Here is a 22,307-nt window from a genome sequence, read left to right as displayed (position 1 = left end):
GGGGGGGAGGTCGCAGCGCTGTGATTCGGGCCAGCCGGTATTTTCTTTTCCCGGCTTGGCACATGACATACACGCAGCAGGGGTGGGAGGAACGGCAGGCAAGCGGAGTGGCATTTAAAGGGCCCACACTTTTTTTTTCTCAACCAAAATTTTCCCAGGGGTCATGAGTGCAAAAAGGTTGCACACCACTGATCTTATCCAGTGTTTCTCCCATGTAAGAGTACACTTAGGGATACTCGAGAGAAGTCTGGGGAGTACGTCAACACAACTGAAATTTGAAGAAAACGGAATCTTTGCTTTAAGTCTTACAGTGCTTTATTTATTTCTTTATTTTTTACACTAAAAAATTTCATCACCCGCCCAGCTCCAAGTAAATTGTTTCAACAAGTGTGAATGCAATGCTGGAAAAAAAAAGTGTGTGTCTGAAAACTATAGGTACTGGGGATACTTTTTTTTTTTAAGGAGTACTTTATAAAAAAAAGTTTAAAAATACTGATCTAGTCTAACCTTCTGGCAAGATGCATGATTTGTTGAGCCTATACACCCAAGACTAATGGCTATGCAACCTCTTATTTTAATGAAAACTTCCAATGAAGGAGCTTCCACAACTTTTCTAGGAAGTTTTATACATTATCCAACTGTTTGTATAATTAGGAAGGTTTTTTTCATAGGTACAATGTTTGCTATTCTCTAGTCATATAATATCCCTGATTTGATAGATTTACTAAAAATCCTTCCTACCAGACTTGCAATTTCATGTGCCAATTCTTTTAATATCTTGTGATGGAGATTATCTGGTTCTCCTGGTTACAGCACATTAAGCACTTTGAGTGTGGCTTTCACCTTGGCTGTGGTGATTTTCATTTCCATATATATTTTCCCATTAGCATGCTACTTTTTCCACCCATGTTATATATTGCATTATTATCATACTTATTAAAACCCTGAGGCAAAGTTTGCATTTAATTATTGGGCCATACTGACATAATCTTTAAGCTCTCCCACACTCCGCTTCTTTTCTGGTTTCCTTTTTATTTGTATAACTGAAGAACCTTTCACTATTGGTTTTAATCAGCTTTGCAATTCTAATTCAGCTTGACTTTTGGCAGTTCTCACTCAATCCCAATACTTTCTGACCTCCAGAATGTAGCTGAAAATGGACGGAGCTCCTCAGATGTTTTTCAGAACTGGGGTTTAAAGTCCCATTGTCTGCAGTACTTAAAGTGAAGCAGGTGCTTTGCTGAACAGGAATGGGATTACTTGTGTGTTTAAGAGTCAAACGTGCTGAAGAGCTTTTCTGAATCAGGACTTAGCAGTGCAACCTTAATATAGACTTTTGCATTTAATTTTCTATGGTTTTAAAAGGAAAAATAAAAAAGGAAAAGTTTAAATGAAGAAGCTTCAGTCTCCACGGCTCCAAAATTCATTTTGAAAAAAGCTTATGAACCGAACAGGTAACTCTCATATGCTGCAAAATTTTACTAAATATTACCTGAAAACTGCCAGTCTGGTCCTAGGCCATTGAGACTCTATCACTCTTGAATACAGCCACTAGAAGCCAGCTGCCCTTGACCAAAGTTTATTGTATATTGCCCTTTTTTATTCTGCCCAAATAGAGTTTACTTAAAAATTCAAGGAGATGAGAGGGAAGAAGCTAAAGACAGCATACTATCTGAGCTTTCTCTATATTCTCGAGAAGGTCAACTTGAACCATTTTTGGCTCACTTTCTCAAGATAGGCAGGAGTTTTTCATTCTGAGATTTCACATGTAGGAACAAAGGCCCAAATCCATAAAGGTATTCAGAGGTCTAACACCATTGACTTCAATAGAAACTAGGTGCCTAAATATGCTTTATGGTCTGGGCATTGCTATATATTTGATAAAATATATATAATCTAATATTACTGGCATTGTATCCATGGAACAGTCACACAAGAACATGACAAGTTCTGTTCTGATATCAAAAGCACTTCTTAGCAGAAGGTAACCAGTTGCAGAAGCAGAGTTAGTTTTACATTCACAGCAGTGAAAGACATTTCTGAAGAGTGATTATTTAAGAAGTCATTTCACTGATCACATTATTTCCTTTAATACTGTTCACTGACTTGGAACTTCTCACCATGTACAGTCATATCATCAGGTTCTTGCTGTCCCGCCTTCCTGCGTTAATCTCCCTTTTCTCAGGTGATGTCCTCCTTCAGCTTCCCCACTCTCTTCAGCAAACTATTTGTTTCCACAGCATTGGGTGGCAACTCACATCTTTTCCCTCTCTTTTTGCTTTACTGCTGCTTTAGATAAAACTCAAGCATTGCATATAAAATTCTTTCACTAAAACGTTTCCTTTTCCTTCAGCACTGCACATCAGGCTTCTTTATGCTGTTTGAATCAGGGAAGTGTGGTCAGCATCTCTTCTCCTCATTTGCGTATCCTCTCAAAATCTTACATGCTTCCTATTTCTCACTGTAGAAGATCTTGCTAATTTCTTTAGTGAGACAAATGATACACCCTAGAAAAAGCTTTCACTTTTCTCTACCTTCTTCTGGCTGCCTTTTCTCCCTTTTCACCACAGTATTTGATCAGGTGACCTTTTCACTCCTTCAACTCCAGTTGAAGAAACTGGATGGAAATGTTGCTGGGGAGTTTCTATCCACTCTGTGGCTATGTCTACACTGTAGGGTTTTTGTGCAAGAACTCTTTTGCAGAAAACTTCTTGAGCAAAAACACGTCCATACCTCAAAGCACACTGCACGGATACTCTTCCACAAGAAAGTTCTGATGGCCATTCACAGACTGGCCATCAGAGCACCTGTGCTTTTTCAGATAGGCTCTATTTGTGCAAAAAAACCCTGCACAGCATTCACATATGCCTTTTTTTCGCAACAGCTGTAGCACAAAAAGGAGCTATGCCTCATAGAAGGAGGTTTATCTACACTACAAAAAGCCCTCTGTTCTGCCGTTTCACTGTTGATTTAGGCTGTGTCTAGACTACATCCCTCTTTCGACAGAGGGATGTAAATGAGACACTTTGAACTTGCAAATGAAACGGGGATTTAAATATCCCGTGCTTGATTTCCATAAGCACGTTATGGCATTCTTTCAAACAAGCGCCATTTGAAAGTAAAACCACGGTCTAGACGAAGTTCTTTAAAAAACGGCAGGCATTTTCAAAAGATCCTGTCTAGACCATGGTTTTACTTTCAAAATGGCACTTGTTTGAAAGAGAGCCATGATGTGATTATGCAAATGAAGCGTGGGATATTTAATTCCCCACTTCATTTGCAATTTGGAGTGTCTAATTTACATCCTTCTGTCGAAAGAGGGATGTAGTCTAGACACAGTCTTACTTGCCCAAAAGCGTGCTTGAGGTGTGGACGCTCTGTGGGTTTTTGCACAAAAACCCTGCAGTGTAGACACAGCCCGTGAGAAGAGTAAGAGAAGCAACATCAACAAACTCAAAGACACAAACTGTAATGTACCGTATTAGCAAATGGACAATTAAAATGAGTGAGAATTGAGATCTGCTCAGCACTTTGGCAGATTGAGCTCTAGGAGTGTATGATTATGTTGCCCCCAGTGTAGTTTATAAAAAGAAAAAAGTCCTATTATTACTTTTGTAAACAGATTCTTCAGCTCAGAGGATAAAGAACAGTATTTTGGGATTGGAAGATCTTGAATTCTATCTTTTTGTTTTAGCTGACAATTTTATACAGCCAAGGAGCAGACAGAAGAAACTATCAGTTGCAGGTGGCTAATATTTTGGACATGAGGATAAAAGCAATGATTGTATTCAGCTGCTGGGTAACTATTTTTTTTACAAGGCTGCTGTACCAGTTTGCAACAGAAGCTGGGTGTTTTGATGCAGTAGGTGCTGAACCAATGGAGCCGGGGTATACGGGTTTTAAAAAAATGACAGGATCCAAGTCACAGATGAGACTTTTCCCCAGAGCGACTGGGCTAGGATGGATCAAGGCTCAGCTAGCCCCACTAAAATAGGGGTGGCCACATTTATTCCCTACTTAGATTGTGCCCACTGGGTTGGGGGCCCAGTTTGTCAATCAGCGGCCGGCTCCCGGTGCTGGTGGCGCCGACCAGGCAGCGGAACGAGCCCACTGGGCGAGCGCGGCCAGAATGTAGCAAGAGCCGAGACGAGGCAGCGTCTGCGGAGAGGGGAGGCTGCGGCGCGCGCTGAGGGGGCCGAACGGCGGGGAGCTGAGCCCCGCCCGCCCGCAGGCGCTGTCTCGGGAGGGGGCGGGGAGCGGGACAGACGCGCCTCCCGCGGTGGTTTCACTTGCGGGCGCGGAGCGACGCGCCGGAACCCAAGTGCCTCGGGCGCGGGGGCAGGCCGGACCGCTGGGGAAAGGGATCGGCAGCGCACAGCGCCGTGGCCGGGCTGAGCCTCTTCCCCGTTACTGCGGAGACCCGGCCCCCGCCCGCAGAGCCAGGGGCCACCGCGCAGCGTCCAGCGCGCTGCGGCCGGGCGCCCCCCGCCCAGCATGTTGCCCTACACGGTGAACATCAGGCTGTCGGCCCGGACCCTCACCGGAGCCCTGAGCGCGCAGAACAGGGGGGCGGTGGACTGGTGAGTGCGGGGCGGGGCCGGGGAGGGGAGCGAGACAGAGAAGGGCCCTGGTTGGGGGCGGGGGGCTCTGACGGGCCTAGCGGGTGGGGGCGGCTCCTAGTTCAGGGGCGGCTGATGAATCTCTAGGAAGGAGGCCGTGGCGATACAGGGGAGAGGCGCCTCTGCCCCTACGTGGAGGAGGGAGCCCTGCCTGGGTGGAGCAGGGGGAGAGGCCTTCCAGGGAGAGGCTGAATGCTGGAGAGTTAAAGGACCAAAGGTTTTGGCGCAGAGGCAGCGAACTTGTGCCGCCCTTCTGCTTCAGCCTGCCGAAGACAGCTGCCACTGGAAGACGGTGCCTAACCCCCTTCCTCTGTGACTGGTCAGGGTGTTACTCACTTTTCTAAGAGTGCAGCGTGGATCTCTTAAGCACACTGAAATCACGAGTTTTAAACACGAGTTGGTTCGTTTTTAAATCGTGTGGGGTTTTTTTTCTCTGCCTTTTGGTTTGTGTTTTACGTTTTTGAGCTTTTGCTTGGTATGTATCCGGTCACGTTTTCAGGGTTGTTTTGGTTTTTTTCAAACGAATAAAGTTGAAATTCCCATGTAATCTGCAGGGGCTGAAACATTGAGATACCTGATATTGTGGGACTTGCTATATATCTGCGAAAATTATCAATACTGAGTTTGGACTATCCAATCAGTTTCACGTCTTGCAAGTGAAAACGTATCAGAAACATGCTCTTGACAAGTTCAGTTATGTGAAATTTCTGTGCCGAGATCACTGCTTTTCATAGAATCATAGAGCTGGAAGAGACCTCAGGAGGTCATCAAGTCAAACCCCCTACCCAAGGCAGGACCAATCATAACTAAATCAACCCAACTAGGGCTTTGTCAAGCCAAGACTTAAAAACCTCTAGGGATGGAGACTCCACTACTTCCCTAGGTAACCCATTCCAGTGCTTCACCACCCTCCTAGTGAAATAGTTTTTCCTAATATCCAATCTAGACCTCTCCCACTGTAACTTGAGACCATTGCTCCTTGTTCTGCCGTCTGTCACTACTGTGAACAGCCTCTCTCCATCCTCTTTGGAACCTCCCTTCAGGAAGTTGAAGGTTGCTATCAAATCCCCCCTCCCTCTTCTCTTCTGCAGACTAAACAAACCCAAATACTTGAGTCTCTCCTCATAGGTCATGCGCTCCAGCCCCCTAATCATTTTGGTCGCCCTTCTCTGGACCCTCTCCAATGAGTCCACATCCTTTCTATATTGGGGGGCCCAGAACTGGACACAATATTCTAGATGTGGCCTCACCAGAGCCGGATAAAGGGAATAATAATTTATCTGGATCTGCTGGCAGTGCTCCTCCTAGTGCACCCCAATATGCCATTTTTACACTGTCAAATCAAGTGTAAAAATGTAATAAGAAAAGCAAAAAAAGATTTTGAGGAACAGCTAGCCAAAAACTCAGAAAGAAATAAAATGTTTTTTAAGTATATTAGAAGCAGGAAGCCTGTAAAAAACCTGTGGGTCCCCTAGATGATCGAGCTATAAAAGGAGCAATCAAATGATAAAGCCATTGCGGAGAAACTAAATGATTTCTTTGCTTCAGTCTTCACGGCTGAGGACATTAGGGAGATTCCCGAATCTGCACCGTCCTTTGTGGGTGATGAATCTGAGGAACTGTCCGAGATTGAAGTGTCATTAGAGGAGGTTTTGGAACAAATAGAAAAACTTAATGTTAACAAATCTCCAGGACTGGATGGCATTCATCCAAGGGTTCTAAAAGAACTCAAATGGGAAATTGCTGAGCGATTATCTGTGGTTTGTAACCTATCCTTGAAATCGGCTTCCGTACCTAATGACTGGAAGGTAGCCAACGTGACACCAATATTTAAAAAGGGCTCTAGAGGCGATCCTGGCAATTACAGACCGGTAAGTCTAACTTCAGTACCGGGCAAATTAGTCGAAACAATAGTAAAGAATAAAATAATGAAGCATGTAGAGGAACATAATTTGTTGGACAAAAGTCAACATGGCTTCTGTAAAGGGAAATCCTGTCTTACTAATCTATTAGAGTTCTTTGAAGGGGTTAACAAACATGTGGATAAGAGGGATCCAGTAGATATAGTATACTTGAATTTTCAGAAAGCCTTTGACAAGGTCCCTCACCAAAGGCTCTAGTGTAAATTACATGGCCATGGGATAAGAGGGAAGGTCCTTTCTTGGATTGAGAACTGGTTAAAAGACAGGAAACAAAGGGTAGGAATAAATGGTAAATTTTCAGATTGGAGAGGAGTAACTAGTGGTGTCCCCCAAGGGTAAGTCCTGGGACCAATCCTCTTCAACTTATTCATAAATGATCTGGAGAAAGGGGTAAGCAGTGAGGTAGTAAAGTTTGCAGATGATACCAAACTGTTTAGGATAGTCAAGACAGAAGTTCGAACTAGGGTGGTAATGTAGGCAACCGGAGTTGCAAATGAAGCCCGGGATTTTTTCCCGGGCTTCATTTGCATGTTGCCGGGTGCCACCATTTTTAAATGTCTGCTAGTTCAGACTCCGTGCCTGCGGCTACACATGACACGAACTAGGTAGTTCGGATTAGGCTTCCTATTCCGAACTACCTATCCTCGTGGAACGAGGTGAACAGGTAGTTCGGAATAGGAAGCCTAATCCGAAGTACCTAGTTCGTGCTGCATGTAGCCGCGGGCACGGAGTCCGAACTAGCGGACATTTAAAGATGGCGGCGCCCGGCAACATGCAAATGAAGCCCGGGAAATTCAAATCCCGGGCTTCATTTGCAACTCGGGTTGCCTACATTACCACCCTAGTTCGAACTAGAGTGGTAGTGTAGACATACCCCATCAGATTTCCTTTGGCCCAATCCTCTAATCTGTCCAGGTCACTCTGGACCCTGTCGTGCCCTCCAGCATATCTACCTTTCCCCTAGCTTAGTGTCATCTGCGAATTTGCTGAGGGTGCAATCCATCCCCTCATCCAGGTCATTAATAAAGATGTTGAACAAAACCAGTCCAAGAACAGATCCTTGGGGCACTCCGCTAGAAACCGACCGCAAACCTGACATTGAGCCGTTGATCGCTACCCGTTGGGCCCGACAGTCTAGCCAGCTTTCTTTCCATTTTACAGTCCATTTATCCATTCCATATTCCCTTAACTTGCTGGCAAGAATATAGTGGGAAACTCAAGGTATATCACATCCACTGACTTTCCCATATCTACAGAGCCAGTTACCTCATCATAGAAGCTAATCAGATTTGTCAGGCATGACTTGCCCTTTGTGAATCCATGTTGACTATTCCTGATCACTTTCCCCTCTTCCAAGTGCTTCAAAATGGATTCCTTGAGGATCCCCTCCATGATTTTTCTGGGGACTGAGGTAAGGCTGACTGATCTGTAGTTCCCTCAGTTGCCCTTGTTGTACCTCGGTGTCTTGTACCTCAGTACCTTCAGTGGTCTGAACTGTCAGTGTCAGTGTTGTCTGGTCAGGGTCGTCTTGGCATGTTCCTGACAGGACCTCTACTCCGTCGGTGATGATAAACTTTCGGCTGCGTGTGTAACAATCGGTACTCCCTTTATCTAGAGTGTTAGACCCCGTGCACTTGGGTCAACACAGGAGATCTCTGAGAGGCCCCGGAAACGACAGATGCAGGCCAGGTTAGAAATCAGTCGAACAGGTTTATTGTCAAATGCGAAGCTTTACCAGTTGGTAACAGAGATCAGTTCAATGTTATACCACGGGGTACTATGGCCTGCGTTGACAAGGTACCAACACCGGACAAGCCTATTGCCATATATCAGATATTAACAGAAGTTAGTCAAAGTTAAGCTACTGTGCATTCTGTAAGTTTAGGCAATGACACCTGCCATTCAGGCGCCTAGTGCACCCCTCCCCCCAAGGTTGGCCAGAGAGCATCCTTTGCGGTGTCCTTTTATAGACAGGTACAAACAACTTACATCACTTCTTTACGTACCAGGTTACCACCCTCTGTTGCGTGGTTACCACCCCTCACCTTATGGAAGTGGGGCTTAATTACTATACTCATGCTGTCAATCTCGACCCGGTCCTGAACCTAGATTGTTATGTGCATTAGTTTTTAGGGAGTCTTTGTACCAAGACATTTCTTATTAAGATGTTCCGTTACTCCCCTTTAGCTTGCAGTTTGTACCCGGTGCCTCCCTGTGTCCTTCCATGCTCGACCTAACTTACACAATCACACAATTATCAATAGGGCCTCTTTCTTGGCTCCTGTGTTACTGAACCAAAGTCTTGCTCACTAGATTGTGGGCCTGTTGCTGTTTTCATGTTACAGGCCTCTGTTCAGGCCTGCTGACTCCATGTTACTGACCCTCAACTTACTACAGTCCTCCTTTCCTTTTTTAAAGTTGGGCACTACATTTGCCTTTTTCCAGTCATCCGGAATCTCTCCCAATCTCCACGAGTTTTCAAAGATAATAGCCAAAGGCTCCGTAATGACACTTGCCAACTCCCTCAGTACCTTCAGATGCATTTAATCCAGGCCCATGGATTTGTGTATGTTTAGCTTTTCTAAATAGTTCTTAACTTGTTCTTTCCCCACCAAGGGCTGTCTACCTCCTTCCCATGCTGTGTTGCCTAGTGCATTTGTCTGGGAGCTGACCTTGTTGGTGAAGACCGAGGCAAAGAAAGCATTGAGTACTTCAGCTTTTCCCACATCATCTGTCACTAGGTTACCTCCCTCATCCAAGAAGGGCTCCACACCCTCTCTGATCACCCTCTTATTGCTAACATGCCTGTAGAAACCTTTTTTGTTATCCTTCACATCCTTTGCTAGCTGCAATTCCAATTGCGCTTTCGCCTTTCTGATAACTCCCCTGTATTCTCAAGCAGTGTATTTATACTCCTCCCTAGTCATCTGTCCAAGCTTTCACTTCTTGTAAGCTTCCTTTTTCTGTTTAGGCTCACCAAGGATGTCCCTGGTAAGCTAATCTGGTTGCCTAACATACTTGCTTTTCTTGCTGCGCATCAGGATGGTTTCTTCCTGTGCCTTCAATAAGGCTTCTTTAAAATACTACCAGCTCTGCTGGACTCCTTTCCCCTCACGTAAGCATCCCAGGGAATCCTGCCCATCAGTTCTCTGAGGAAGTCAAAGTCTGCTCTTCTAAAGTCCAGGGTGTGTATTTTGCTACTCTCCTTTCTTCCTTTGGTCAGGATCCTGAAATTTGTCTGTTTAAACATTTATATTGTGGTGGAATCAAGAGCTATGGTTTTCAGCCTTTTTTGCTCAAGACCCATTTGTAAATGTTTATGGCCTGTTGTGACCATCTGGAGGTGGAGGCCTTGGGGTTAGTTTTGTCTGTTCCTGTCTGGAACTTACCCTCCTGCAGCTCCTGTGCTGTGGGTCTGGCTGGGCTTGGCTTTCCGCTCCAGGCATTGGAGCTGGTTAAGAGGTGGGGGCTAGAACAGCTTCCCACCTGCTGCAGGCACAGGACTGCTCCAGCCTCAAGGGGTCCACCTGCATGTGACACACCCGTGCACCCCTCAGGCACGAGCTGCTCTGGCAGGACATAGGTGCAACCTGTCCTGCTGCAGGCCCACCGCTGCTCCAACATCCCAGCTTGAGCAGCCTCTGTCTGCAGTGGGCCCATTTGCGCTGGAGGTAGTGGCTGCTCCCCAGTTTGGGGAGGAGGGGGAGATAGCTGCAGCCAATTGGTGGGTGGGAGAGACCCCTCCCTCCCGCACACCCCTCCTTCAAATGGTTAACTGGTTGTTTTACCAGTTAAACAATTATATAGGATTTTACATCTCTACTTTTTTTTTAAATGTTCTAAGCCCTATATGCCCTCCATCTAATTCAATCAATGACTGTGTCAGGAAGGTTAAAAGTACACCCATTTCGTAGCTGGTGAAACTGAGACAGACTAAACAGATGGACTGCAAATCAGGCACATGCTTAATTTCTTGAATCAACCCTCTGAGAACTTCTAACTCAAAACAGCACCTTCCCTTACACTGGCTGCCTTGGAATTTTCTTAGAGCAGTGAACATTATCTGAGGTTCTGAGCTTGGTTCCTTTTTGGATTCCTTGCTTTGATTCCATTTTTATTCTTGTTTGTGTCCAGCCATTTAGCTGAACCTCATATTTTTGTGGTCTTTCTCTGCCATTGTAATCCTCTTTTCTGAGGTCAAATAGGCTGAAACTTTTTACTACTAATGAACTCTCTTGAAATATGCCTTTTTTTCACCTCCCTCTCCCACAAAACAACTAATCAAGAAACCCACCTCCCAACAGTGTGAATTATCTTGTGTGTTTATCAAAGAACATGCCATTTACTGATACAAGTGGTGGGTTTAAACTATGTAAGGGATTAGTTTACCCTTTTAGCATTTAAACGGCGTCTTACATATGTTAGCCTGGCATTGAAAAATGACTCCCTGTAGAGTTCTGGAATATATTTTAATGTTTTCAGGTTTCATTTTAGTGTGTGGCTTTTCCTATTTGTGTTTCTGATAGCTTGATGTTGTACAGACAGGAAGGCATGCTTCTTGCCCCCAAATTATTTTAATTTAAAAAAATGGTAAAACAAATATGCAGAATGTAAGGGAGAAGGAAATGATGAAACAGCTAATATTGGCTGCTACGTCATAATAAACACAATGTTTTAATGAGACAACGATTTTTTTAAAAGTATGTGATATAGAGGCAATCAGAAATAACCAGGTTGCTGTAGTTTGGCTTTATTTTATTACTCATTATGCACAATATCAGTTTTGTTGATAATCCAGCTACAGAAACTCTTACGCAGCATAGATTATTGCTAGTTTGACTTTACAGTTAAACAAAAAAAAACTTGTGAAATCAGAGTACACTCACTAATGGTCTATTACTATTTTTCCAGGGGCTGGCAAGGTTTGATTGCATATGGGTGTCAGTCCCTGGTACTGGTGATTGATTCCAATACTGCCCAGACTGTACAAGTGTTGGAAAGGCACAAAACTAATGTTGTCAAGGTGAGTTATCTGTTTCAGGTTGTTTCATATGATTCTTCTGTGTGTGTGTGTGTGTGTGTGTGTGTGTGTGTGTGTTCTGACTTTCAGTGTAAATAACTACCATTTTATTTAATTTGGCTTTCACACAAAATCTAGTATTAATCTTTAGGGAATTAATCTTTAAGGAATAAAATGACCCCTTTGATGTCTAAGGTAAGGATGTTAAATTTAGATTAACTAATCGAACAGTCAGTGTAATTTGCATCGACTATTTGATTAGTCAATAAGGGCGCCTTTGCCTTTGAAATGTAGCAAGGGCCCTGCTGGCTCTTGCTATGTTTCAAAGGCAGGAGCACAACCAGCTGGGGACTCAAACAGTTGCTGCTGGCCCCGTGCTCCCTGCTTTTGAAATGTACAAGAGCATTGGGGCATGGGGCTAGTGGGGGACTCAAACAGTCCTCCATTGGACCTGCGCTCCTGGTGGTTCTTTACTTTTGAAATGTACAAGAGCCCTCCCCAGGGCTCCCAGGACTCCCCAGTGGCCCAAGGCTTCATGCAGCATTTCTGCTTTGAAATGTACAAGAGCCCCAGCAGGAACTCTTGTACATTTAAAAGGTGAAACGCTGCTACTGTGCTCCTGCCACCCTCCCATAGAGCTGGAGCTGCAGGAACTGGCTTTCAAGCCAGCTTCCCCTGCACCCCACCTCTACCCCCACTTGCTGCTTCTATTAGCAAGAGGGGGGAGTGGCTAGTCAACTAATGTGTCAACTATCGATAACCTTTTGCTTATCGGATAGTCAACTAGTTGCTTACATCCCTAATTAAGTCATCATTTAATCATGATTATCAATCATTTTGAAAATCTTAAGAAAATGAAAGGTAGATAATCGATAAAAAGAGTTCATAATGGATCTGTGGATTGTCTAGTCTTGGTGAAAGGATGAAGTATCTTTTCCGGGAGATTGCTCAGCTCAGAAGTTTCATCAGAGCTTGATCTTATCAACCTTTAGAGCCTGGTAAAAGGCACATCGCTTTGATCTTTTGTGAAACCATGCGGTGTTGGTGGATTAACACTGAGCAATTGGTGCATGTTGTCCTCTTTTACCACTCCGTACTGTAAATCTTCTTGCACAAGAGTAGGTGGGCAGCGTGGATGCTTTCCGGAATAACGGCCGTTCTTGCACAGTAACCCGCCAGTGGAGATATAGCCTATGTGTATGAAAACCAGCATAATTTGGTAACACTGCTCATGGGAAATGGTGGGCTACCCACAGAACCACAGTGGAGTGCAGATTGCCCACCACTGATCTAGTCTGACCTCCAACATAACATAGACCTTAGTATGTCCCCAAAATAATTCCCAGAAAAGATCTTTTAGATAGAAATTGGGACTGGAGAGTAAATTCATGTCACTCCCTGAAAAATGATTGAATAAGGATTTGTGTGGGACACTTTTTGAAGGAGAGTGCAGTTCAGTTTCCCAGTCTCTGCTCTATCCATCAAGCAGAGAGCAGATTTGTAGACTGCAGTTCAGCTCTTCCTTGTCTTATACCCTAGCCCAGTGTTTCCCAATTTTATTTAGCCACGGAACCCTTTTAAACTTGAAAGAATTTTGTGGAACCCTAATAACACTCAAATATCGAGCTGAAAAAGTAGAGCACAAATAAGGAAAGATAATAATAAACAAATGCTAAACAAGGTCATGAGATTAACATTTAGTTTAATTGCACATATTTAAAAACAAATCAATAATATTAATTTTTGTAATCATAAAATTGTAATGGAATTTTCTCATGGAACCCTTATTTTCACTTCACAGAAACCCAGGGTTCCTCAGAACAACATTTGGGAAACACTGGTCTAGCCTGTGTACTGGAATGGTGGCTATACCTCCTATGCAGTCTTTTATGGGAGATGGGGCTATTGGTACTGTATAAGATAGTGGTCTGTTTTGCTCCTGGAGACGAGCATATTTATGAGTGAGATACAGAATACCATCTGCAGTGTTCAAGTGATTTATTTATAGTGGACCCTCTGCACTTGCATATATATTAACCGAAATAAATCTCCTTTAAAGTCTCTGAAGATATAGGTAGCTGAAACAGAGGTAGATAGCTGTAGAAGAGTATCCCACCCCCCTTTTTTTTGGTGGGGTGACAACCATATAGGTTGTAATATTGATGTTTCTTCAGATTCTTTGGCTTTTTGCTTGTGGTTTTTTATATTGTAAAATTAAACCTTTTTGTGTTGCTTTGGAAGCATTGATAACTACCGAAAAGTTAAAATTTGCATCTAAATCAGGACAAGAATCCTTCTAGTCACATCTTAATGACCGAATTTAGTCTCCAGTTTTGGAGCAGTAGCATGTCAATGATCAACTGAGTTTCCTACATAATTGTAGATCCATCATTTTCTTGCCTATTGATTAAAATATCTAAATTTTTGTTTCTGTTGATAAGAATAATTTTTAAATGTCAATATCTGAAACAGCTTTTTAAGTTGTGTGCCATATTGTTTCTCCATATAAGGCAAAACATTTCTTTTACATGAACACTTGGATTAAAGCTTTTCTATTGTATTATATATGTGGAAATTATAAAAAAAAAATGTGGCCAAAATTTGAACAAAATTATATTATCCTGGTAGACAGTGGATCGAGCACGGGATATAGACACATAGAAGAGGTTGGTAAATAACCATACAAATAGTCAATGTGATAACTGTTCTAAATTGAGTATGACATCTAGGTGTTTTTTGTGCAATTTAGAGATGGTCCTGCAGTTTGACACAAAGTGAAAATGAAGGCTGAAAAGAAAGGTATCAAAATATATCTGTGGCCAACCCATGTAGCTATTTGGGTACCTGTATATTATGAAGTATATTAAAATACTTTGTAATGCCTTTATTCTCTTTAGTTATGGCAAGATACTGTAACAGAAAATACAACAAATCATTCTTCAGAATATGTTTGAAAATTATGTACTCTGTCATTACAGTGAATGACACCCACTTTGTGGGAGCAGATTGTCATCTTAGCATACTCTACCCAAAACATGTATTGGGCTGACCTTAACCCTGGCCATGAGCTATAGGTAAATACAAAGGATATAAGAGTGTGACCTGTGAGCCAATACTGGCACCAGTTACAATCTTCGTAGGGCTGCCAGAATACATGGCAACCCCACAGGAAACACCTACAAGATCTTTATCAGGCATTCTTAAAACTTAAATACCCACCTGGGGAAGTGAAGAAACAGATTGATAGAGCCAGAAAAGTATCCAGGCCCAACAAGGAAAATAACAGAACACCACCTGTCATCACCTACAGTCACCAGGTTAAGCCCCTCCAGTGCATCATTGACAATCTATAACTTGTCCTGGAAAACCATCTCTCATTCTCACAGGTCTTGGGGAAAAAAACAATCCTCACCTACAGAAAACCCACTAACCCGAAGCAAATACTTTCCAGCAGCCACATATCACACCTCAGATACTCACCCAGGAATCTACCCCTGCAACAAACCGCATTGCCAACTCTGTCCACATATCTATGCAAGCGAGACCATCACAGGACCTAATCACATATGCCATAACTTTAGAGGATATGAGGTTGTATGAACCCCTGATGTGATATATACCATCAAGTGCCAACGATGCCCGTTTGCCATGTATATTGGCCAGACTGGACAGTCTCAACAACAAAGGATAAATGGACACAAGTCAAACATCAGAAATGGTAACACACACAAACCTATTGGGAAACATTTTAAGCTGCACAGACAATCAATAGCCATTCTTCTACAAAGGAATTTCACCAACCAATTACAGAAAGAGTATGGAATTGATATTCATCTTCAAATTTGACAGTTTCACCAGGCTTGAAGAAAGACATTAACTGGATGTTGCATTATAAAGACAGTCTCCTCTGCCTTTATCACTTCATTTTTACATCAAAAGCTAAGTATGGGACACATCCAGCCCATTTAATTAGCCTCATTATCACCAGTCCTACAATTGACAAGTACTTTGTTTCTTTGGTATAATAACTTGGTTTCTGTTATTTCTACTCCAGCTCATCATCTGTTGAAGTGAGCTTTTTCCCATGAAAGCTCATGATACTATATATTTTTGTTAGCCTCAAAGGTGCTACAGCACTATTTGTTTTTAATGATATCATTGTAACTGCTTCAGGATAGCTATATTTTCGTGCTAACTTTGTGATGCTATGCTATTTCAACAGGAAGCTACAATTTTATATAATTTATTAGATGATTTTTCAAAACCACCATCACATTTATTAACTTGTGCAGACTCCAGGAAAATGACTAATTTATGAGGAAAAACAGAGTAGTGGAATTTTTTCTTTTCTGCTCTGAAGATTAGAAATGATTATACTGGCCAAGATCTTTTCACACTTCTCTAGAGGTATTCATAAATAATTTTCTTCAGTTCCTGAGCTTCATTTTTTTTTAAAAAAAATCTGCTTACCACAAAAATTTAAATAACTATTACAGTTGCAAATGACATAAGAAACATATTTTGAGACCATTATTACAAAGAAAATAACATGGAAAAGCTCCATTTACAAGGATTTTTCACCTAAAAATCTTGTTTGCATTATGATACTAGACTGCCTACCCCAGCAGTTAAAACTGTTAAAAGCCAAGAAATAAGTAGTTAAGTATTTCAGCACATTGTCTGCAGACACCTGCATGCCTCTGCTTAAACTTCACCATTTTTTCCTTCCAAAGACTTGCTCAGTCTCTCATCTTCTGTGCATAAAGTATACGTAGGAACTGAAGAGAAAGTCAAACAAAGAGAGTCAGATTCATTTGCATCACATGAAAACAGACAACTAAATATTTACAAGTTTTATAAGTATTTACATACAAATGCAAGATGTTCTAAATACACACAGTTACTGGAGCCCTTGAACAAAGGAGGTGCTAAAGGAACACTCAAAGAAAAAAAGACCTTGATAGAGAAGCTTAATAAATTCTTTGCTTTGGTCTTCTCTGCAAAGGATGTGAGGGAGATTCTTACTCCTGAGTCATTCTTTTTAGGTGACAAATCTGATAACTGTCCTGGTCTGTCCACTCTTCTAATCTGAGGAAGTGGGCTTTGCCCATGAAATAAATAAATTAAATAAATAAATAAATGCCTGCCTACCTACCCCTCCCCCTACCCTCCCTCTCTCTCCATCTTAATTTTGGAATTTCTTTAACTTGGAACATTACATTCTCAATATTTTTATATTTAATTATTATTAACTGTGGATGCAGAAAAATATTGATTTGTGTAATTTTTAGTGCTGAGCATGCACCTGTGCACAGTGGTAATATATACAGGACAAACATAAATCATTAAACTTGCACAATAGTTGCCAGTTTGTTTCTATTTATTAAACTGCAGTAATTTCACGTGAATGTCACTGTTACACAATTTTCTGGTGTTTGTTTCATATAGTTTGTATCCCATTTAGTGTTTTCAAAAGAGAAAGTATTAAATACTTGTCTTTGTTATATATATTTATTTTAATTGGTTTTATTAATATCTTCAGGTTAAATGGGCTAAAGAAAACTACCATCACAATATTGGTTCTCCGTATTCTTTACGCTTAGCTTCTGCTGATGCCACTGGAAAGATAATTGTTTGGGATGTGGCAACAGGAACAGTTCGCTGTGAAATACAGGAGCATACAAAACCAATCCAAGGTACAAAAGTTATATGCTATTTATATAGTAAATTGTATTGTAAGAGGCAATATTAATCGCTTCTCGGCCTTTTGGCTAAGATGTGCAAACATGTTCTCGGAGCGCGATTTGCGGAAAGGTAGGGGTCGGGTCAATAGGCTGTATTGGCGTCATAACGGTTCCCAAGTCAGTACCCTGACATACGCGGGGCGTTTCGCCTGACTGCCCAATGCTCGGTCCTTGCCTGGAAGCCTCGCACATGCTCCAGATCAATTAATATCTACTAATTGCACTGGTATCTGGAGTCTAGGACCAGTGTTCCCTCTAAGCTGTGGCAGCCCAGCTTCACAGGTGATTTATCAGCTCCACCCAGTCAGTTGCCTCCCTCCTGGAGCCCTGAGTCTCTGACTGGGTGGGGCTGATTAATCACCTGTGAAATTGTGCTGCCCTGCAGCTGAGAGAGAACATTGGCTAGCAAGTGTGAATTTTATTCACAAGCCTGCCTCTTATTCTCTGACCTTGTTAGTTCCTGTTTACCCATCTTTAAGGTAGGTATAATACTTATCTTCCAGCAGGCTTGTTATGTGGTTTGTAAAATGTTTTGAGATCTTGTGATGAAAAGTGCTTTAAGTTAAGAAGTATTTTGTTATTGATAAACATCCATGCAGTACACTAAATAAAACACCCTATTTTTGAGTTGGGCATTTAATGCAGCTCAGAATTCAGTAATATTACTTGTACAACAGTACAGTCCTGTTAATCACGCATTTGACTGTATTCTTGTTTACAATGCATTTTATATAGCCACTAGAGTCCAAGCATACAAATATGACAAATTAAAATTGGGTTGTGTGTTCATAAGGAATAAATGTTTCTTTGTTATTTTAAACTATTATATCCAGGCCCAGCCTTAGATCAAGGCGGTTGCCTTGGGCCCTGTGCCTTTAGGACCCTGCGTTGCCCGGTGCCTGCCAGCCTAGCCTGGCTGCTTGCTTGCTGGGAGCTGCCTGGCCACATGGACCGCGTGGCGCTGTGCAGCCAACCACAACATGCTGCCTTGGGCCCTGCCTGATTATATCGTTTGTCTAAGTACCTATGTCTGTCTTGGCATGCAAGCACAGGAATGCTGTTTCCTGCATAGGAGCTGGTATAGAAAAAGCAATACGATGTACTGGAAAAGGACACAAAGGGAGTATTAAGAAGCAGGCAAATGGCAGCAAATGAGGGGGACATAAGAGGGAACTAGAGCTGATACATACAGGTTGCACCTCTGAAATCCAGGATTCTCTGGTCCGGTAATGTCCATGGGCTGGCATGATCATGGATGTTCCAGGAACAGAGAGTCCTGGCGTGCTGCTGAGGGAAGGAGATGGGAGCCAGTGCATGGCTAGGTTTGGCTGAGAGAGGGGAGCCAGGACCGGTGCACCGCTCAGCTGGGCTGCAGTGGGGAGAGCAGAGGGCACAGGGAGTCAGCACTCGGCTCAGCTGGGCTGCAGGGAAAGGTGGGTGTGAGAGCCAGTGTGCGGCTCAGCTGGACTGGAGAGGGGCCAGGAGATGGCATGCGGCTCAGCTGGCCTACTGGGGGTTGGGGTAGGGGAGAGAGAGCCAGGAAGCCTAGAAGCTCATGGTGGGGGCGGAAGGAGGGAGTGTGCAGCAATGGGGAGCCAGCAGTAGAGGGCCTGAAATGACTTCCCCTGCTCAGGCAAAATCTCTCATCTGGGACCAGTCAGGTCCTGAACGTGCCACACCAGGGAGATCCAACGTGTACTTGGATGTAACTGGGCAGAGTCTTGAAGTTGAGGCTATTGTGTTTGAATTTAATATGGAAGGAGTTGAAGAAACATGAGTGAAAGTGCAGGAGAGGAAGGATTTTTAGATGGTAGGTGATCATTGATTTTTGGTTACAGTGGACAGGATATGTCAGAGGTATTTGTTTTTTTTGTTGGCAGTGCTATATACATGTGCATGTTGTATCACTGCAATGGGAAGTGATAGAAAATACCTAGAATGCCATACATAAATAATTCTTGCTTAGAAGTTGGATTGTTCTTTATTGTGCTTATTCAAAAAATAAAAATGAGTATAGATTAATACTGTGACGCTCAACTTTTTTCCACCCAGGACACAGAAACCACCTAATTTCTTAATGTGTAGCATACCTAAATTTCACAGACTATTCTGGCCACACAAAATTGTGGGCTGTAATCCATATGAAACTGTAGATGTGGTTGGTGCTAGGACATATGGAGGATTGTGCTGGATAACAGGCTCCTGATGTTGTGTTGGATATAATTGCAATTACCAGTGACGTCTGGTGCGATGTTTTTACGTCCTTCTATCTTCCCTCAGCAAACTTCTTTAGTTTTGGAGGTCATGGAAACCAGCTCTATATGACCTGTGGAAGTGTTGTTTGTCCTAGAGCTCATTTTCATGCACAGATCACCCGAACCCGGCTCTTCTGGGTTCTTGCATTATTTGTCGAGCCCTGCTAATAGGTATGATAGATAGGTGGGCAGACTCCAGAGGTGCTCTAGGACTTAGTGATGGGAGTGGGAAGCAACCTTCTTTTTACCTGGCATTTTGTTTGTTTTGTTGTCAGTCAGCAGGTTGAAGTTCTTGAATTAAAAACTACTTTATTGTTATTGGTCATATGGACTTACAAGACCAACTTTTGTGCGTGAGTCTCATTGCTAAAAGAAACTTGCAGTTTTATTTTGTTGGGAGTTTTTCAGTAAACAGGTTTCTGTGCTAACATATTTTGGCATCTTTTACACTTGCCTGTGATTTTTAAAATCAGACCAAACCCTGAGGAAAAAAAAAAAAAAGAGAGAGATTTAAAGAGCTACCTATATCCTATTAGGATTTTGTTTTATTTCTGAAATAAAACTCAGAAATGAGGTTTCGTTGTTTAATGAAGTTTTCATGGTACATTTCTGGGAAAAGTTGATTAGCCTCCAAGCTTTTTTTTTATCCCAAACTCTCTGTGGCACCTTCCCGACTCCTGTTTTTATCTGTAACTGTATTATCTGAAAAGCTACTTTAACAAATTAGATTTTTGTTTCTTTAGCAAGGTTTATAAAACAGATGCATAAAATAAAGTGGATAAAATACAGCAAGGCTTACACATGCTTTTGTTGGCTTCAGTTAATTTAATTAGTATTGTGACTTTTTACATGTTGCTTAAAGCAAATTTCTGATTATATAGCACCAATCTGTATGTTTTGCAATACAAACACCTCCTACCAGCACTCCTGAATATAGTCTCCATGCCATGGAGTCCATGCCACCATCTAGAACAGGACACTCACAAAATTTTCATAGTGTAGACCACATCTTAATAAGAGATTATTTCATAAATCATCTCCCCTCTTGTCATCACAAAACATTCCTTTGATCCTTACCTTAATTACGTATGATGAAAGGTAATATTGAGAAAATTTTCACTTTTAGTGCAACGAGAGTATTATTTTTTTTAATAGTCTTCTGTTGAGGCTCTTTTCTCTCAGGTGTTCTATTCCTTTCTTCCCTTACTCCTTGCATGCACTTTTTTGTTTCTAGTAGTATCTAGTCATTCAGTTCTCTTTTCCCTCTGGTATCCTGGACTTTCTCTCCTGCTGGTAGTTTGGCAATTCCAGCCCCACTGGTACATTTGGTCCTTTTAAAGATGCTCCTAGACACAGTGATTCCCAACATTTTCCAGAGGGACCCATTTTGACAATTCAGGAAGACTTGGTGACCCAAAGCAATTCAAAAATGGGAGGAGGAGGCGAGGCAGAGCCACCTGAGGAGACACTTAGCGACCCTTTTGAAATGTAATGGCGACCCATTCTTGGGTCCTAACCCATAGGTTGGAAACCCTGTCCTATACTAATAGCCTATAAGAGACACAAGTAGTTGGTGATATTGTGAAGGCCAAAACTAACAGGTCTCAAAAAGAACCAGGTAAATTGATGGAGGATTATTAGCCAACACGGTTGGGAGGCCACCTCATGTGAAACTAGGAGTGGATTACAGAGGATGGAGCGCTTGACAGTTGCCTGTTCTTTTCATTTCTTCTGAGGCACCTGGCATTGGCTACTTTTGAAAGATAGGTGACTGGGCTAGATAGACAATTAGTCTGACTCAGTATGGCTATTCTTTTATTCTTTAGTGTGTTTCTCCTCTTTCTGCCTGCTTCTACAGACCTCCAGTCTCCAATCAAGAGAATGGAAGGTGATAGAAACCATTGGAAATGAGCACTTGTGTGACCTACCAATTCTCTGTGCAACCTTAACAAGTGCTTCACAGATGACAATTTGGGAATTGCTGATACAAAATGTACAAAATGTCCTTTTATTTTATATATTTTGATCCTAGGCGTTTCCGCTTGGGTATGGATAAACTTTGTCAGCTTGATGGGAGCCAGACAGGGCATTCTTCAGTTAATAACTCTTTTCCCTGAAGAACATGAACAGGCAAAACACAGAAAGATGGGAAAAGGAAGGAATAACCTCATGTTATGACTAGGGAACTGTGGTAGAGAGAAATTATGACTTGTCAACCGTCCCACCCATTTGTGGCAAAGTGAGAAATTAAGTCCAGATCTCCTGAGTCTCAGTCCAGTCACTTGACCTCTCCGTTATTACTGAGATCAGTGAAGTCTTTCCATGGATTTCAGTCAGAGCAGTGTTAGGATAATTAGGCCAGTGCCGAGTGGTTTTTGAAAATTCCAGAGCATTATTTTTATAAATACAAGGATACTAATTATGTTAGCTGAGTTTGTATATTGGTCATTGGCTTTTTTTTTTTTAAAAAAAGTCCTTCTCACTCAGCTGAGTAGATAATGGCATATTGTATTCTCCAGCAGGATAGATTTAAAATATATTCTCAATGTCATTGGAAGGCATCCATCTTTCTGTCTTAAAAAAAGGGGGGGAGGGAATTACATATTGAAAACCATCTTCTAAAAATTTTCAGAGTTGGATAATGAGCTCTTCTTGTCAGCTTAGAAACCCTTAAAAGTCATCTGATATTTCACAAAAATGATTTGTTCAGATTCTTACAGCACTTTTGTATTAACTTTTGTGTTGGT

General features: G+C 42.2%; 1 protein-coding gene across 2 annotated transcripts in view; it reads left to right on the top strand.

Annotated features, from left to right (window-relative positions):
- The first annotated feature begins 4,222 nt into the window (after window positions 1-4,222).
- WDR11 (WD repeat domain 11) overlaps window positions 4,223-22,307 on the top strand; it is an 88,931-nt gene continuing 70,846 nt past the window's right edge. The window contains exons 1-3 of one of the 2 annotated variants that reach the window (XM_075935350.2): window positions 4,223-4,580; window positions 11,453-11,564; window positions 17,104-17,257. In XM_075935350.2, the coding sequence (XP_075791465.1) occupies window positions 4,495-4,580; window positions 11,453-11,564; window positions 17,104-17,257 (352 nt within the window). In that variant the 5' untranslated portion in view covers window positions 4,223-4,494. The remainder of the gene's footprint in view (window positions 4,581-11,452; window positions 11,565-17,103; window positions 17,258-22,307) is intronic. The other variant, XM_075935349.2, reaches the window with a different exon arrangement.

The sequence above is a fragment of the Pelodiscus sinensis genome, chromosome 8 (assembly GCF_052426305.1).
Source record: "Pelodiscus sinensis isolate ZL-2025 chromosome 8, ASM5242630v1, whole genome shotgun sequence".
Taxonomy (NCBI): domain Eukaryota; kingdom Metazoa; phylum Chordata; order Testudines; family Trionychidae; genus Pelodiscus; species Pelodiscus sinensis.
The sequence above is the reverse complement of the archived record's forward strand: the minus strand, read 5'-3'. Positions and strand labels throughout refer to the sequence as shown.